At 49.8% G+C, this 19,199-nt stretch overlaps 1 protein-coding gene and 1 long non-coding RNA gene across 4 annotated transcripts in view; one reads left to right on the top strand and one right to left on the bottom strand.

Moving 5' to 3' along the window:
- The window catches only part of LOC104003412 (uncharacterized), a 44,228-nt gene that overhangs the window by 7,420 nt on the left and 17,609 nt on the right, over positions 1-19,199 (bottom strand). For both annotated transcript variants that reach the window (XR_676012.4, XR_676011.4), the window contains exon 3: positions 13,422-13,536. This is a non-coding gene — a long non-coding RNA (uncharacterized LOC104003412). The remainder of the gene's footprint in view (positions 1-13,421; positions 13,537-19,199) is intronic.
- Positions 164-7,540, top strand: NAPSA (napsin A aspartic peptidase). 2 transcript variants are annotated; one of them, XM_016936646.4, is made up of 9 exons: positions 164-314; positions 3,537-3,678; positions 3,758-3,881; positions 4,096-4,187; positions 4,884-5,083; positions 6,162-6,284; positions 6,377-6,521; positions 6,908-7,006; positions 7,237-7,540. In XM_016936646.4, exons 1-9 carry the CDS (start codon positions 232-234, stop codon positions 7,462-7,464), a joined length of 1,236 nt encoding a protein of 411 aa, XP_016792135.1. In that variant the 5' UTR covers positions 164-231; the 3' UTR covers positions 7,465-7,540. The 2 variants fall into 2 exon arrangements, with proteins under 2 accessions (XP_016792135.1, XP_524345.4); XM_524345.8 differs by having other exon boundaries at positions 170-314; positions 4,069-4,187.

Below are 19,199 nucleotides of genomic sequence, written 5' to 3'. Positions count from 1 at the left end.
CCAAGTAGGGAGTGAGGAGCACCAGGAGCACAGGATGCTACTTCTGCCAACCCTACAAAAATACTCTGCACAAATCTTCAAAAAACATCCTTGTCCCACTGCGTCACCTGCGGACAGATTTCATGTCCTGGTCTCCTTCTAAACCTGGAGGTGGGGCATGAACAGGGTGGAGTCACAGGGGAAAGAAAATGAGGCCCCAGGACACCTGGGTTCACACCCAGGTCCCCAGCGATGTCTCCACCACCGCTGCTGCAACCCCTGATGCTGCTGCTGCCTCTGCTGAATGTGGAGCCTGCCGGGGCCACACTGATCCGGTATGGTGACCCCATCTACCACCCCCAACCTTAGGAGGGATTCTCTGCCTCTTGCCCTTTAAGTCTAGGACTCCCAGTTCAGTGATCCCCAAACTTGGCACCCAGGATCCCTAGAGCTTCTTTCTCAGCTTCCCAGATCTCTAAACCAGGCTGTCACCCCTAAGGGCTCCACTCTGACATCTCTTAAGACCAGATTTCTTTTTTCTGAGATGGAGTCTCACTCTGTTGCCCAGGCTGGAGTGCAATGGCATGATCTCAGCTCACTGAAACCTCTGCCTCCTGGTTTCAAGCGATTCTCCTGCCTCAGCTTCCCAAGTAGCTGGGATTACAGGCTCACGCCACCACGCTCAGCTAATTTTTGTATTTTTAGTAGAGACGGGGTTTCACCATGTTGGCCAGGCTGGTCTGGAACCCCTGACCTTGTGATCCGCTCACCTCGGCCTCCCAAAGTGCTGGGATTACAGGCGTGAGCCACCGCGCCGGGCTGACCAGAGCCCTTTTATTATTATTATTATTATTATTATTATTATTATTATTATTTGAGACAGAGTCTTGCTCTGTCACCCAGGCTGGAGTGCAGTGGGGCGATCTCAGCTCACTGCAACCTCTGCCTCCCGGGTTCAAGTGATTCTCCTGCCTCAGCCTCCCAAGTAGCTGGGACTACAGGCACATGCCACCACGCCCGGCTAATTTTTGTATTTTTAGTAGAGATGGGGTTTCGCCATGTTTGCCAGGCTGGTCTTGAACTCCTGACCTCAAGTGATCTTTCCGCCTCAGCCTCCAAAAGTGCTGTGGTTACAGCTGTGAGCCCCCACGTCCGGTCCCAGAGCCCTTTTAAGTCCCAGATCTTACAACACTGAGACTCTAGATTGAGGACCCCTCCCCCTCCTCTCAGGACTTTTTTTTTTTTTTTTTTTGAGACTGAGTCTCACTCTGTTGCCCAGGCTGGAGTGCAGTGGCGCAATCTCGGCTCACTGCAAGCTCTGTCCCCTGGGTTCACATCATTCTCCTGCCTCAGCCTCCCAAGCAGCTAGGACTACAGGCGCCCGCCACCACGCCCGGCTAATTTTTTGTATTTTTAGTAGAGATGGGGTTTCACGGTGTTAGCCAGGATGGTCTTGATCTCCTGACCTCGTGATCCACCCACCTCAGCCTTGCAAAGTGCTGGGATTACAGGCATGAGCCACCGCGCCTGGCCTTTTTTTTTTTTTTTTTTGAGACGGAGTCTTGCCCTGTCGCCCAGGCTGGAGTGCAATGGTGCGATCTCAGCTCACTGCAACCTCCACCTCCCAGGTTCACACCATTCTCCTGCCTCTGAAAGTGCTGGGATTACAGGCGTGAGTCACCATGCCCGGCTAATTTTTTTTGTATCTTTAGTAGAGACGAGGTTTCACCATGTTGGCCAAGCTGGTCTCGAACTCCTGACTTCGTGATCTGCCTGCCTCAGCCTCCCAAAGTGCTGGGATTACAGGCGTGAGCCACTGCGCCTGGCCAGGACATGTTTTTGAGAGGTCTCTGCAGACCCCACTATGAGCTCTGATGATTAGGTACTGTGGTTTCCAGACCTGTGACACACTCCTCCCATCTTCGAGCCCCAGATATGTGACATTTAAACTGAGACTCCCCCACATCACGCCCATCAAACTGGCCTGAAGAAGTCATGTTTTTGGCCAGAGACATGGCTCACACCTGTAACCCAGCACTTTGGAAGTCCAAGGTGGGAAGCTTGTTTGAGGCCAAGAGTTTTGAGACCAGCCTGGGCAACATGGCCAGACTCCACCTCTACAAAAAATACAAAAATTAGCTCAGTGTGGTGGTGCACACCCATGGTCCCAGCTATTCAGGAGGGTGAGGAAGGAGGATTGCTTGAGCCCAGTAGTTCAAGGGGGCAGTGGGCTATGATCCTGCTACTGCACTCCAGGCTGGGCAACAGGGTGACACCTTGTCTAAAAAAAAAATTAATAAATAAAATAAAATAAAATAAAATAAAAAGCCAGGTGTGGTGGTGTGCCCATAGTCTCAGCTACTCCAGAGGCTGAGGTGGGAGAATCACTTGAGCCCTGGAGATCAAGGCTGCAGTGAGCCCTGACTGCACTACTGCACTCCAGCCTGGGTGACAGAGGGAGACCCTGTTTCAAATAAAAAGTTTAAAAGAAGAAAAAGAAATCCAATCTTGGGGACCCTATGCAAGAAGTCTTCCCACTACCTTACCTCTGATGTCCCCTCCCCGCCCCCATCTCTCTTTTTCTCCTCTCTTGTCTTCATTCCCTGGAACTCTTGGTAGGGGGAGGGGTGTACACTTCCAGGAAGAGTTTTCCCCACTTCACATTCTCGTGCCTCTCAAAGACTGACTCATGGGGGGTGACGGGAAAGGTGTGAGTGATGTGACAAGTGCTTCAAGGAGTGACTAAAGGCAGGAACGAAGATATTACCGCACATGGTGCTTGTTAACCTGCTTTTTGAACCTAATGTCTCATGGCCATTTTCTAAGTCAATGCAAAGAAAAGTGAGTCTCCAAATGTTGTATCAACAGCATTGTCATGACCTGGGAACTTGTTAGAAATCCAAATTCTCAGCCCCATCCTAGACCTACTTAATTAGCAACTAAGATACCTGAATTGTAATTGGCCCTCTAAGTCAAGGGTTGCAAACACTCAGCTTAAGGGCCAAATCCTGTTTGCCTCCTGCTTTTGCAAATACAGTTTAAAGGAACCCGGACAGGGCATAGTGGCTCTCCTCTGTAATCCCAGCACTTTGGGAGGCTGAGGCCAGGAGTTTGAGATCAGCACGGGCAACACAGCAAGACAATTAAGATTTGATGCTTACATTTTTCTCCTCAAGGGTGGGGAAAATAGTCCCTAACCTCACGAACTGAAGCATGCAGGGGCCACCACCCAAGGGCTTTTGCAAAGGTTAGGTTTTCTGTTAGGGTCTTGGGAAATCTTTAAGAATGTCAATTCCTTGGGAATAGCTTATTTTAAGGGATTTGGACATGGAAAGGTCTGTTTGGGATGGTTTGCTCTTGTAAAGTCTTTGGGGATATTTGTCATCATGGCATCTTTGATGGGCTTTTCTGGAGGTTGTTATTGCAGGGTTTCTGGTACTGACTACTATTGTAGTGCCTTGGAGATGTTGAATTTGTCATCATATCCTATTTGGGTAAGTCTATTTAGAGGGTCTCCAAGAAGGGCAGCTTCCTGTCAATATCCTCTTTCCCTACAGGATCCCTCTTCATCGAGTCCAACCTGGACGCAGGACCCTGAACCTACTGAGGGGATGGAGAGAACCAGCAGAGCTCCCCAAGTTGGGGGCCCCATCCCCTGGGGACAAGACCATCTTCGTACCTCTCTCGAACTACAGGGATGTGAGTCACAGCCCCACACAGCCCTCACCCCTGTGCCCTTGAGCCAAACTCTTCGTTTACTCTCCTCTTTTGCTATCAGGTGCAGTATTTTGGGGAAATTGGGCTGGGAACGCCTCCACAAAACTTCACTGTTGCCTTTGACACTGGCTCCTCCAATCTCTGGGTCCCGTCCAGGAGATGCCACTTCTTCAGTGTGCCCTGCTGTGAGCTTCTATGCGGGAGAATAAGGCTGAATGGGGGTGAAGGGAGGAGGCGGGGCTGGACCTCAGCTTCTCAGAGGCTTTTGAGGAACTGTTCTTTTATCATGCCCTCACAGGTCAGAAAGTCAAAGGGGCAGTAGGCACTGGGGAGATTCCCTCCCCCATGACACCTTTCTGACCTCTAACCTAGGGTTACACCACCGATTTGATCCCAAAGCCTCTAGCTCCTTCCAGGCCAATGGGACCAAGTTTGCCATTCAATATGGAACTGGGCGGGTAGATGGAATCCTGAGCGAGGACAAGCTGACTGTGAGTGGCCTTTGACTCTCAGAAGTCTTGAGCCTGGGAGAACCCCATTGTCTAAGATCATCTGGCTTAGGAAGAGGCTCGAGGAGGAGCTTCCCAAGCCAATGGATGGGGCTTTTCAAGTGGGGAGGAGGGCCTGCCTTTCAGAGTGAAGGGATGGTGCGTCACAAGGACGGGGAGGGGCTTCCTGGGTGAAGAGGTGGGGCTTCTCAAGCAGGGAGGAGGAGCTTCCTGGGTGAAGAGGTGGGGCTTCTCAAGCAGGGAGGAGGAGCTTCCTGGGTGAAGAGGTGGGGCTTCTCGAGCAGGGGAGGAGCTTCTTGGGTGAAGAGGTGGGGCTTCTCAAGCAGGGAGGAGGAGCTTCCTGGGTGAAGAGGTGGGGCTTCTCAAGCAGGGAGGAGGAGCTTCCTGGGTGAAGAGGTGGGGCTTCTCAAGCAGGGAGGAGGAGCTTCCTGGGTGAAGAGGTGGGGCTTCTCGAGCAGGGGAGGAGCTTCCTGGGTGAAGAGGTGGGGCTTCTCAAGGAGAAGAAAGGGGTTCCTGGGTGAAGGGGTGGGGCTTCTCAAGAGGCATAGTTTCCTAGAAAGTTGGGGCTTGCATCCAGAAGTCCCCAGACCTAGGATTCATGCCTTGGTTTGGGAGACCTCAGGACATGTGGTTATTGTCCTCCCAAAAGTAACTGGTCACATCTCAATCTACCCCTAGATTGGTGGAATCAAGGGTGCATCAGTGATTTTCGGGGAGGCTCTCTGGGAGCCCAGCCTGGTCTTCGCTTTTGCCCATTTTGATGGGATATTGGGCCTCGGTTTTCCCATTCTGTCTGTGGAAGGAGTTCGGCCCCCGATGGATGTACTGGTGGAGCAGGGGCTATTGGATAAGCCTGTCTTCTCCTTTTACCTCAACAGGTACTGGGAAGTGTGCACCTATCTATGAGTCCTGTCCCCAAGAAGGAAGAGAGTCTTCCTTCAGGAAGTCACTGACCCAATGCAGGAATTCTCACTCTCAGAGTCACCCACTTACACTGTCCATTCAGGAAGTCAGCCATTCAATACAAGAAGTTGCATCCTCCATGCAGGAAGTCACCTGCCCTATAAAGAAACACCTCAACCCTATTCGAAGTCCCAGAGCTTAAATGACAACTTAAGACATACTAAGGAAACCCACCATCAGTTCAGAATGCTCCATGTTTCAAAATCAAACTAGGAAATTCCATGCCTCACCCAACAAAATACTCAGGAGCTTTCTCTTCCTCACAAAGAATGCTCAAATCCCATTTGAGAACACTGACCAGAAGTCAGGAATTGCCCGATTTAATCCAGGAAGTCCCACTCACCTGCTAGGAAGTTCAATATTATGCTCAGAAGTCCCACCCAACATCCAAGAAGTTTCCAAGAAGTCTCCACTTTCCCTCCCAGAGGCCTGTCACACACAGTCAGAAAATCCTATGCCCACTCAGTTACCCTGACATCCAACCCACTCTAGCAGTTCTACCAACCACGTAGTAGATCCTGCTCTCCTCCACCTTCCAGGAAGTCTCCATCCCTGTTCCCATCGCTCTCAGCCAACTCAGGAAGTCTAACACCTCTCTAGATATCACAACAGGCAATTCAGAAATTCTCTTCTCCTACTCAGGAAGCCACCCCACCCCTGCACAAGTCACACCTTCAAGAGCCAATTCCAAGACACCACTGCTCTACTTGGTTACTATGATATTCAGCTCAGGAAATTCCCCAAAACTCTACCTTCCACAGCCAAATGAAGTCTCGTCTTCACTTCAGGAAGTTCTAGCTTCCACCAAGAAAAGCATCATGCTTTTCTTGCCTGGCTTCCAGTCCCAACATCTAGGCCCTTCCTGCATCCCATTACCCGGTAGGAACTCCAGAAACAACCCAGTTGGTGGGAAGTGCCATTCCTGGCAATACCTAGGGCTGAGGGAGGGCCAGTGACACTGACATCTACACTGTCTACACTCTGCCCCTGCAGGGACCCTGAAGAGCCTGATGGAGGAGAGCTGGTCCTGGGGGGCTCAGACCCGGCACACTACATCCCACCCCTCACCTTCGTGCCAGTCACGGTCCCTGCCTACTGGCAGATCCACATGGAGCGGTGAGGGACTTGGTCTCCTGGCTCTGGAGCTGGAGGCTGGGGGCCTGGACTCCTAGGACCCTGCCTCTGATGACTGCCTCCTTCCCCCTCAGTGTGAAGGTGGGCCCAGGGCTGACTCTCTGTGCCCAGGGCTGTGCTGCCATCCTGGATACGGGCACGTCCCTCATCACAGGACCCACTGAGGAGATCCGGGCCCTGCATGCAGCCATTGGGGGAATCCCCTTGCTGGCTGGGGAGGTGAGGTCCCAGTCTGGTGGGTACGGGCTGGGAAGGCTGATGGCAGTTTGACAGTGAACATCAAAGGGCCTAAGGGTGGGAGGCAAGTATTTAAGGGGCATTCCAGGGCAGCAGGCACTGGACTTCGTGACAGTCTGGAGGGTGGTGGAGGAATTGAGGACACTTTCCACGTGTCTACACTGCGACTCTGCGGATGGTGGCCGGGTGGAGGGAGACGATCATGCAGGTTTGCTTGGGACTGCGTAAGTCTAGGCGGCAGGGCCTCTGCACACAGGACGCTGAGTACCCAGGTGCTCAATAGGGAAATTACCCTATGGCACTGGGGAGCCACGGAAGGGACTGAACAGAGCAGGAATCTCATCTTCACTTTTCCTCTTCTCCCCCAGTACATCATCCTGTGCTCGGAAATCCCAAAGCTCCCCGCAGTCTCCTTCCTTCTTGGGGGGGTCTGGTTTAACCTCACGGCCCATGATTACGTCATCCAGGTAGGTGGCCATCACCATGACGCCATAGTGACGTCATATGACGGTTTGAGAGGGTAGAGCTGAGAGACGTCACTAGGAAGGGAAGGGGCCACAGAAACATTTCTTGTCCCTGTGATGGCAGTTTGTTGGCGAACATCAAAGAACCCGAGGGTGGGGGGGATGGACGGGCTCCCAGGCAAATGGCCGTCCTTGTGGCCGCGACACCCAGTTGTCGTCTTGTTGCCTTGCAGACTACTCGAAATGGCGTCCGCCTCTGCTTGTCCGGTTTCCAGGCCCTGGATGTCCCTCCGCCTACAGGGCCCTTCTGGATCCTCGGTGACGTCTTCTTGGGGACGTATGTGGCCGTCTTCGACCGCGGGGACATGAAGAGCAGCGCCCGGGTGGGCCTGGCGCGCGCTCGCACTCGCGGAGCGGACCTGGGATGGGGAGAGACTGCGCAGGCGCAGTTCCCCGGGTGACGCCCAAGTGAAGCGCATGCGCAGCGGGTGGTCGCGGAGGTCCTGCTACCCAGTAAAAATCCACTATTTCCATTGAGCGAACCTGCCTGGGTTGCTTCTTTTCAGAGCGTACTTTTTAACGAGAAAGCTTTGTGACCGGGCGCGGTGTCTCACGCCCGTAATCCCAGAACTTTGGGAGGTCGAGGCGGGTGGATCACCTGAGGTCAGGAGTTCGAGACCAACCTGGCCAACATGGTGAAACCCCGTCTCTACTAAAAATACAAAAAAAAATTATCCGGGAGTGGTGGCGCATGCCTGTAATCCCAGCTACTCGGGAGGCTGAGGCAGGCGAATGGCTTGAACTTGGGAGGCCGAGGTTGCAGTGAGCCGAGACCGCACCATTGCACTCCAGCCTGGGCAACAACGAAACTCCATCTCAAAAAAAAATAATAGAAAACTTTGTGCCTGTACCCATGGAGTTGAGGAAGAGGGAGGCGAAGGGTATCACCCCTTTTCTCCAGGACGCACCCTGGCGAGGGGTTTTTGTAATACGAGTCCCATGAAGCCCCTCGCCTACGCTACCTTCCGTCAAAAGCTCCCGGCGCCGTGGAGCATCACGGTCGTTGTAATCCACGCCGTGGTCACGCCCTGACGGGGGCGGGCGCAGCCACAACATGGGTGGGAGGCGACAGGTTGCGACGGCAGCGACAGGTGGCAGTGGGGGTTGGCCGTAATTGGTAAGGGTTTACCAGTTCCTGTTCAAGGGGGCAAGGATACCATTCCCCCGGATCTCATCTCCTGTTTCTCCTCTCTCCCTCCGGATTCCTAGACCCCTGGGGAGCTCGAGGCCCCCGGGTTCGGGGAGCGGTGCTGCCCCACCCGCTGAGGTGACGTCACTCTCCCCTCCTTAGCCTCTTGCTACCCAGAACTAAAGGATTCGACAAAACGACCGGTCGAAAAATCTGGCAATCCTTTAATCGCATCCCGAGGCTTCTGGAAGAATTGTGTTGAGCGATTCTGGGGACCCCGAAAAGAGTCAGGCCTGAGCCCCATCTCGAGAGTGTGCTGCTCTGATGGTGGAGGCCGACCTGATCACAAACCGCTAAACTACTAAACACGGGGAGATTCAGGTCCGAGTAAGCTCGGGCAGGAGAGTCAGGGAGGAAGCCTCTGTTCTGCTCCTTTTCCCGTGGGATGCAGAGAGCGAGCAAGTCGGCATTCCAGGCGGTGGGAACCGCTAGGGCGGAAGCAGGGAAGCTAGAAAGAGCCTGGTGTTCCAGGGGTCCAGCTCTAGAAACGGGTGGCGGCTGGGGAATCTTGGCTGGGAAAACAGGCCCACACCTCCACCTTGTGGCCAATTGGGAATTTGCAGGCACGGCCTCTCAGAAACTACTTAAGGGCGCTTTGGGTGAAGTTGGATGGGGTGCTGCAAACGGAAAGCATGAGGGGCGAGTTGAAAGGGCCCAGATCGAGTGCTCTGACTGAGAAAACAAAGCGGGGGTGGTGGTGGTGGTGGTGAGAGTTATCATAGAGACACTGTCCACTGTTTCAGAAAAATTCCCCAGAGCAAGGAGTGCACAAAGTGGATCTTTACTATTATTATTATTATTATTATTTTATTATTGTTATTATTATTGAGACAGGGACTCACTCACTCTGTCGCCCAAGCTGGAGTGCAGTGGCGCGGTAATGGCTCACTGTAGCCTCGAACTCCCCGGAGAAAGCGATCCTCCTGCCTCAGCCTCATGTGTAGCCGGGACCACAGGCGTGGGCCACCATGCTTGACTAATTTTTAAATATTTTGTGGAGATTTTTTTTTTTTTTTGAGAGGGAGTTTTGCTCTTGTTGCCCAGGCTGGAGTGCAGTGGCACCATCTCGGCTCACTGCAACCTCCGCCTCCTGGGTTCCAGCGATTCTCCTGCCTCAACCTCCCGAGTAGCTGGGATTACAGGCATGTGCCACCACGCCCGGCTAATTTTTGTATTTTTAGTAGGGACGGGGTTTCTCTATGTTGGTCAGGCCAGTCTTGAACTCCAGACCTCAGGTGGTCCGCCCGCCTTGGCCTCCCAAAGTGCTGGGATTACAGGCGTGAGCCACCACGCCCGGTGGAGACGGGGTTTTGCCATGTTGCCTTGGTCATTATTTATTATTCACTATGTGCCAGGCTCTGTCCTAGGTGCTGGGGACACAGTGGAGAATTAAACAGATGAAGATCTTTGCCCTCATAGGAATTAAACTCGAATGGGGAAATAGGCATTAAGATAGGAAGCAAATTACCAACACTGTGGGCTGAAGAGTGGCCCCCAAAATATATTCACACCTCAATCCCTGGGGTTGTGAATACTACCTTATATGAGGAAAGGGATTTAGCAGATGTAATCAAATGAAGGAGTTTGAGAACAGAGATTATCCTGGGTCATCCAGGTGGACCCTAAATGTCATCACAAGGGTCCTTATAAGAGGGAGGCAGAGGGAGATTGATTCAGAAGTTCATGTGAAGACGGAAGCAAGATGCCAGGATGCTGGCTTTGAAGAAGGGAGAAGGGGCTCCTGCAGAGCTCCTCTAGAAGCTGGGGAAGGCAAGGACGTGGATTCTGCTCTAGAGCCTCCGGAGGGGACACAGCACTGCAAACATGGCAGTCTCAGCACTGAAATCATTTCGGGCTTCTGATTTCCATAATTGTAGGACAGTGAATGTGTGATTGAGTGATTGACTTTGTTGCCCAGGCTGGAGTGCAGTGGCACAATCATGGCTCACTACAGCCTCCACCTCCCAGGCTCAAGCAATCCTCCTGCCTCAGCCTCCCAGGTAACTGGGACCACAGGCATGCACCACTACGCCCAGATAATTTAATTGTTTTTTTTCCCTAGAGACAGAGTCTCCCTTTGTTGCCCAGGCTGGTCTCCAACTCCTGGGCTCAAGCAGTCCTCCTGCCTCAGCCTCCTGAAATGCTGGGGTTACAGGCATGAGGCACCCACCTGGCCTTTTCTTTATAAATTACCCAGCCTCAGGTATTCCTTTATTGCAATGCAAAATGGACTAATACAGATGATATGGAACAGATGCACAGAAAATATCTATAAGGACTGTGATGGTTCATACTGTCAACTTGATTGGATTGAAGGATACAAAGTATTGATCCTGGGTGTCATGAGGGTGTTGCCAAAAGAGATTAACATTTGAGGAGGGGAACATCGCACACTGGGGCCTGTTGGGGGCTGGGGGACAAAGGGGGAGGAGAACATTAGGACAAATACCTAATGCATGCGGGGGTTAAAACCTAGATGACGGGTTGATAGGTGCAGCAAACCACCATGGTACACGTTTACCCATGTAATAAACCTGCATGTTCTGCACATGTATCCCAGAACTTAAAGTAAAATAAAATAAAATCAAACAAACAAACAAAAAAACATTTGAGTCAGTGGGCTGGAAAAGGCAGACCCACCCTTAATCTGGACGGGCACAATCTAGTCAGCTGCCATTGTGGCTAGAATATAAGCAGGCAGAAAAATGTGAAAAGAGAGACGGGCCTAGCCTCCCAGCCTCCATCTTTCTCCCGTGCTGGATGCTTCCTGCCCTCGAACATCGGACTCCAAGTTCTTCAGTTTTGGAACTCGGACTGGCTCTCCTTGCTCCGCAATGTGCAGACGGCCTATTGTGGGACCCTTGCGATTGTGTGAGTCAATACTTAATAAACTCCCATATATATATACGGCCTTGGGAGGCCGAGGTGGGCAGGTCACGAGGTCAGGAGTTCGAGACCAGCCTGGACAACATGATGAAACCCCATCTCTACTAAAAATACAAAAATTAGCTGGGTGTTGTGGCAGACGCCTGTAATCCCAGCTACTCGGGAGACTGAGGCGGGAGAATCGCTTGAACCCGGGAGGCAGAGGTTGCAGTGAGCCAAGATCACGCCATTGCACTCCAGCCTGGGCAACAAGAGCAAAACTCCATCTCAAAAAAAAAAAAAAAAAAAAAAAAAAGGACGGGGAGCAATCTATGTAGAGAATCAGTTCTGGAAGTAGTGTTACATTTGTATTCTGAAACACTAAGTAGCTGTTTAAAACCTGTTTAAAAGAATGGGTATGTGAAGTATATGCACTGAAGAATACTGTTGTCTGCAACTTATTTTGAAATCAAGAAAATGAGATGGGCTGAGGAATGAATACAGCAAGGTTTCTCAACCTTGACACTATTGACATTTGGGAACCAGATTATTAGTTTATTTTCTGCTCCATCACCCAGGCTGGAGTGCAGTAGCACAATCACTGCTGACTGCATCTGCAAGCTGCTGGGCTCATGCAATCCTCCCACCTCAGCCTACACAGCAGATGGGACCACAGGTACATGGCACCATGCCTGGCTAAGTTTTACTTTTTTTTTTTTTTGAGACGGAGTTTCACTCTTGTTGCCCAGGCCGGAGTGCAATGGTGTGATCTCGGCTCACTTCAACCTCTGCCTCCTGGGTTCAAGTGATTCTCCTGCCTCAGCCTCCCGAGTAGCTGGGACTACAGGCATGTGTCACCATGCCCGGCTAATTTTGTATTTTTAGTATAGATGGGGTTTCTCCATGTTGGTCAGGCTGGTCTCGAACTCTCGACCTCAGGTGATCTGCCCGCCTCAGCCTCTCAAAGTGCTGGGATTACAGGCATGAGCCACGACGCCTGGCCTTTGTTTTGTTTTTTTGAGATGGAGTCTCGCTCTGTTGCTCAGGCTGGAGTGCAGTGGCATGATCTCTGCTCACTGCAACCTCTGCCTCTGCAAGCATTTCTCCTGCGTCAGCCTCCCAAGCAGCTGGGATTACAGGCGCACACCATCACGCCCAGCTAATTTTTGTATTTTTGTAGAGATGGGGTTTCACCATGTTGGACAGGCTGGTCTTGAACTCCTGACCTCAAGTGATCTGCCCGCCTCAGCCTCCGAAAGTGCTGGGATTACAGGCCTGAGCCACCACGCCTGGCCTCAGACTCATGTGTTTTACTGTAGATAAGTTATGTCAATTTTTTCCTGAAGTCCAGGGAATATGGTTAAGTTAAAAACAATCACTTGCAGATCAATAATTACAGCAGCTTTTATTTACTAAAACAAACAGGCAAATACCAAAAACAAAAAACAAAAAAAAATGTGTATGCTGATATTGACATGCAAATCTATCCTAGAAAGCCAAAGAGCTTGAATAGGGTTTCTCAGACATCTTTGTGGCTCCATGATCAGTGAAAATTTTTTATTGTATTTTATTGTATTTATTGTATTTATTTATTTATTTATTTTGAGACAGAGTCTCACATTGTCGCCCAGACTGGAGTGCAGTCGCGAGATCTCGGCTCACTGCAACTTCCTCCTCCCGGGTTCACGGAATTCTCCTGCCTCATCCTCCTGAGTAGCTGGGATTACAGGTGCCCGCTACCACACCTGGGTAATTTTTTGTATTTTTAGTAGAGATGGGGTTTCACTAAGTTGGCCAGGCTGGTCTTGAACTCCTGATTTCATGATCCGCCCGCCTTGGCCTCCCAAAGTGCTGGGATTACAGGTGTGAGCCACTGCGCCCAGCCGATCAGTGAATTTGTTTAAAAATGCAGATTCTTGGGTCTCATCCTAGGCCTCCCAAACTAGAATAGCTGAGGGTGGTGCCCAGGAATCTGCATTTTAACTAGATTTCTTATGCTTGTTAAAAATTGAGAAGCTTAATCTGGGAGAAGAGGGACTGGCGAACAGAGAGACAGTGCAAATTATTTTTATATGTTTTAGATGATGATGGGGCTATGGGTGGTTTTTATTTGTGTGTGTGTATGTCTGTTTCAGTATTTTCCAAATAAAACAGTAAGAGAGTGTCTAGAGAGGGGCTGGAGCAAGATGGCCAAATATAAGTTTCCACCAATCATTTCCTCTTCAGGAATACCACATTTAACAACAATCTACAGGAAAAAAGCACCTTCATACGAACTAAAAATCAGGTGAGCATTTACAATACCTGGTTTTAACTCCATATTGCTGAGGACACACTGAAGAAGGTAGGAGGGCAGTCTTTAGTTGCCAATTCCAGCCATCCTCCATCCCTGGCAGTAGCTGTATGGCACAGAGAGAAGCTGTGTGTTTGGGAGAGAGAGAGTGCAGTGATTTTGAGACTTTGCATTGAACTCAGTGCTGCCCTGTCACAGTGGAAAGCAAAACTGCCCTGAACTCAGCAGACTGTCTGCTCCTGGAGTGAGCATTTTAGACCAGCCCAAGCCAGAGGAGAATCGCCCATCCCAACAGTCGGAATGTGAGGTTTGGCAAGCCACACCACTGTTGGCTAAAGTGCTCTGGGGTCCTAAATAAACTTGAAAGGCAGTCTAGGTCATGAGGACTGCAACTCCTAGGCAAGTCCTGGTGCTGAGCTGGACTCAAAGCCATTGGATTTGGGGGCCACATGACCTACTAAGACACCAACCTCGGCAGCTAAGGGGCCACTTGTGCCACTCCTTTCCCAAATCCAGGTAGCATACCTTGTGGCTCCAAAAAAGACCCCTTTTCTTCTGTTTAAGGAGAGGAGAGGAAAGAGTAAAGGGGACTTTGTCTTGCATCTTGGATACCAGCTCAGACACAGTAGGATGGGACACGAGTCAGAGTCATGAGCCTCCCATTCCAGGACTTAGCTTCCAGATGACATTTCTAGACACACCTTGGGCGAGAAGGGAACCAGCTACCTTGAAGGGAAGGATCCAGTCCTGGCAGGCTCTATCACCTGCTGACTCGAGAGCCGTTGGGCCCTGAATAACAAGCAGTGATGCCAGCTACTACATGCTATTGGCCTTCGGTGAGACTCTGAGACATGCTGTCTTCAGGTGAGACCCACCACATTCCCAGCTGTGGTGGCTACAGTGAGGGACTCTTTCTGCTTGAGAAACGCAGAGGGAAAAGTAAAAGGAACTTTGTCTTTCAGCTCAGGTACCAGCTCAGACACAGTGGAGGAGAAGTGGGATCTTGGAATCCCTGATGCCAGATCTTGGCTCTAGGATGGCATTTCTGGAAATTCCCTGGGCCAGAGGGGAGCCCACTGCCCTGAGGGGTGAGTCCTAGGCCTGGCAGCATTCACTAGAAGCTGACTGAAGAGTCCTCGGGCCTTGAGTGAACTTTGGCAGAGGCCTGGCAGTACTCCCCTTGAGCCTATGGTTGTGGTAACCATGGGGTGAGGCACCTCTGCCTGTGGCAAAGGGAGGGAAGAGTGGGAAAGACAGTGTCTTGTGATTTTTTTTTTTTTTTTTTTTTGAGACAGAGTTTCACTCTTCTTGCCCAGGCTGTAGTGCAATGGTGCGATCTTGGCTCACCACAACTTCTGCCTCCCAAGTTCAAGCAGTTCTCCTTCCTCGGCCTCCTGAGTAGCTGGGATTACAGGCATGCACCACCATGCCCAGCTAATATTGTATTTTTAGTAGAGACGGAGTTTCACCATGTTGGACAGGCTGGTCTCAAACCCTTGACCTCAGGTGATCCACTCGCCTCAGTCTCCCAAAGTGCTGGGATTACAGGGATGAGCCACCACACCCGGCTGAGCGTCTTGTGATTTGAGAGCCAGTTCAGCCACAGTAGAACAAGACACCAGGTAGATTTCTAAGGTTTTTAACTCCAGTCCCTGGCTTACTGACTGCATTTCTGGACCCACCCAGAGCTTTGGGAAACTTGCTGCCCTGACGAAAAGGATATAAGCCTGGCTGCATTTGGAACCTGCTGGTTTTAGAGCCCTAGGGCCTTAAGCAAATATAGCCAGCAGCCAGGTAGCGGTTATAGTGGGCTTTGGTCGAGACCCAGTGCAGTCCCAGTGCTACTGGCCACAGTGGTGCTTGTGTCACCCTATCCCCACCTCCAGGTAGCTCAGCTCCCTTTGTTTGGGAGAAAGTAAAAGAAGAGAACAAGAGCCTCTGCCTGGTAATCCAGATAATTCTTCTGGATTTTATCCAAGACCACTAAGGCAGTACCTCTATGAGTCTGCAAGAACCGTAGCAGACCGGGTGTGGTGGCTCACACCTGTAATCCCAACACTCTGGGAGGCTGAGGTGAATGGATCACTTGAGGCCCAGAGTTTGAGACCAGCCTGGCCAACATGATGAAACCTAGTCTCTGCTAAAATCACAAAGATTAGCCAGGCGTGGTGGCACACACCTGTAATCCCAGCTGCTTGGGAGGCTGAGGCATGAGAATCGCTTGAACCTGAGAGGCAGAGGTTGCCGTGAGCTGAGATCATGACACTGCACTCCAGCCTGGGTGACAGAGTGAGACTCTGTCTCAAAAAAACAAAACAAACAAAAACCACAGCATTAATAGGCTTGGGAGGCCCCCTGATGCAGATATGGCTTAGATCACAATCCTCAAGTCCTTTTGAATACCTGGAAAGCCTTCCCAAGAAGGACAGGTACAAACAAGTCTACATGCTGCCTACCGACCTCAGAGTTCCGGGAAGGTGGAGCGAATGAGTCGGACTATCAAAAATAGTTTAAGGAAAGTATGTCAAGAGACAAGATTAAAATGGATACAGGCCCTTCCTATGGTATTGTTTAAAATAAGTGCACCCCCTCTAAGAAAACAGGACACTCCCCTTATGAAATATTATATCATAGGCCTCCTCCTATGCCGCGAGGGCTTCTGGGTACTCCCCAAGAGTTGGGTGAAATTGAATTGCAGCGACAGCTACAGGCCTTGGGGAAAATTACCGAGACAATCTCAACTTGGGTAAATGAGGTGCCCGGTCAGCTTATTCTCCCCAGTTCACCCTTTTTCTCCAGGTGACCGCGTGTGGATCAAGGACTGGAACGTAGCTCCCTTAGGGCCACAGTGGAAGGGACCCCAGACCGTTATCCTGACCACTCCCACGGCTGTGAAGGTAGAAGGAATTCCAGCCGGGATTCCCCACAGCTGCGGAAAGCCTGCAGCCACTGGAACCTGGGAGGCCAAACCAGGCCTAGACAATCCCTGCAAAGTAACCCTGAGGAGGACGACAAGCCCTGCTCCAGTCACACCCGGAAGCTGACTGGCCTATTCGCGGCCGAAGCATGAGGAAAATCGTCGTGGGACTTACTTTCCTTATAACACGGACTTGTGTGGTAAAAGCTTCCACTGCTTCTTCCCACACAGAGGACTGCTTTCAGTGCATACCTCGGGTCACTGAGGCAGGACAACAAGTTAAGACAATCTTTTTGTTCTATAGTTATCATGAAGGCCTAGGAATTCCAAAAGGAACATGTTTGTATAATAACACTCAGTACAAAGTCTGTGATCCAGGAAGTGACCAGCCCGATGTGTGCTATGACCCCTCTGAACCTCCCATTTCCACAGTTTTTGAAATAAGATTAAGGACTGAACACTGGCAGGGACTCATAAATGATACAAGTAAAGTATTAGCCAGAACAGAAGAAAAAGGGGTGCCCAAATGCATAATCTTAAGATTTGACGCTGTGCTGTCATTAATAGCAATAAGTTAGGAGCAGGATGTGGCTCTTTTAATTAGGAAAAAACTACATGACCGAAAATAAGTCCATCTGTCATGAATCAGGACTGTGTGGAAAGAATGTGGGTACCGGTCTTGTGTCATTTAGGCTACTTGGGGAAAAAAAAATGAAAAAGATCCTGTTTGGCTCCAAAAAGGGAAAGGAAGCCTGTCCTGCATGAGTGGAAGCTGCAACCCTTTAGAATTAGTAATCACAAGCCCCTCAGACCCAAAATAGAAAAAAGGAAAATACTTATCTCTAGGCATTGATGGAAAAAGACTAGACCCTAGGGTAAACATTTTAATAAAAGGAGAGATTCGAAAATGCTCTCCAGAGCCAGTATTTCACACTTTCTATGATGAACTAAATGTGCCAGTACCTGAAATTCCAGGAAAAACTAGACATTTGTTTTTGCAATTAGCCGAGCATGTAGCCCAGTCTCTAAAAGTCACTTCGTGTTATGTTTGTGGAGCAACTGTAACAGGAGATCAGTGGCCCTGGGAAGCCCGAGAATTAGTTCCTACAGACCCAGTTCCTAATGAATTCTCGGCCCAAAAGAACCACCCTGACAATTTCTGGGTTCTAAAAGCCTCAATTATTGGACAATGTTGCATAGCTAGAGAAGGAAAAGAATTCACTCATCCTGTAGGACAGGTTAGTTGTCTTGGACAAAAACTGTATAATGGTACCACAAAAACAGTTACATGGTGGAGTTCCAATTACACAGAAAAAAATCCATTCCGTAAATTTCCAAAATTGCAGACTGTTTAGGCCCACCCAGAATTCCACTGGACTGGACTGCCCCTACTGGGTTATACTGGATATGTGGACATAGAGCTTATGCTAAGCTATCTGATCAGTAGACGGGTAGCTGTGTAATTGGCACTATTAAACCATCTTTCTTCCTGCTGCCCATAAAAACAACAAACTCTTAGGATTCCATGTCTATGCTTCCCGTGAAAAACGAAGCATAGCCATAGGTAACTGGAAAGATGATGATGGCCCCCTGAAAGAATTATACAATACTATGGGCCCGCCACTTGGGCATAAGATGGCTCGTAGGGATATTGGACCCCCATCTACATGCTCAACTGAATCATACAGTTGCAAGCTGTTTTAGAAATTATTACTAATAAAACTGGTCAAGCCTTGACTGTTCTTGCCCGGCAAGAGACTCAGATGAGGAATGCTATCTACCAAAATAGACTAGCTCTCGACTACTTGCTAGCAGCTGAAGGAGGAGTTTGTGGAAAATTTAACCTTACTAATTGCTGTCTCCACATAGATGATCAAGGGCAAGTAGTTGAAGACATAGTTAAAGATATAACAAAACTGGCACATGTACGGTGCGAGTGTGGCACGGATTTGATCCTGAGGCCATGTTTGGAAATTGGTTCCCAGCAATAGGAGGGCTTAAAACTCTTATAATAGGAGTTATAATAGTAATAGGAATCCGCTTACTACTCCCTTGTTTGCTACCTATACTTCTTCAAATGATAAAAAGCTTCATCACTACCTTAGTTCACCAGAATGCTTCAGCACGAGTATATTATTTGAATCACTATCAATCTATTGCACAGGAAGACATAAGTAGTAAAAATGAAAGTGAGAACTTCCACTAATACCATGAGTGAGAGTCTCAAAGGGGGTAAATGAGAGAAGAGAGAAAGAGACCCCCCCATATTGTTCTATATTGTTTCATACTCAGTACCTGTTTTAAGAAGAAACAAGGAAGCGAAACCAAAGGCAGGCAGCCCGGCGCCATGCACCAGACCCAAAACCAGACCCAAAACCAGGCCTGGGCCTGCCTGACCTTAGCCTGATAGTTAAAATTCAACCCATGACCTAGCAACCGATTATCCATCAATTCCAGACATTGTATGGAAAGACATTGTGAAACTTCTCGTTCTGTTCTGCTTCGCTCTGATTACTGGTGCATGCAGCCCCTGTCACATACCCCCTAGATTGCTCAATCAATCACGGTCCTTTCATGTAAAATCTTTAGTGTTGTGAACCCTTAAAAGGGACAGAAACTGTGCACTCAACAAGCTCGAATTTTAAGATGCTAGTCTGCTGATGCTTCCAGCTGATTAAAAGCTACTTCCTTCACTATCTCGGTGTCTGTGGGGTTTTGTCCACGGCTTGTCCTGCTACACTAGAATAGCATATCCAGTGAAAATATTCTTCAAGCATGAAGGAGAAATAAAGACTCTCCCAGAACAAACAAAGCTGAGGAATTTCATCAACACCGGATCTGTCCTACAAGAAATGCTAAAGGGAGTACTTCA

This window comes from Pan troglodytes, chromosome 20 (assembly GCF_028858775.2).
Source record: "Pan troglodytes isolate AG18354 chromosome 20, NHGRI_mPanTro3-v2.0_pri, whole genome shotgun sequence".
NCBI lineage: Eukaryota > Metazoa > Chordata > Mammalia > Primates > Hominidae > Pan > Pan troglodytes.
The sequence above is the reverse complement of the archived record's forward strand: the minus strand, read 5'-3'. Positions and strand labels throughout refer to the sequence as shown.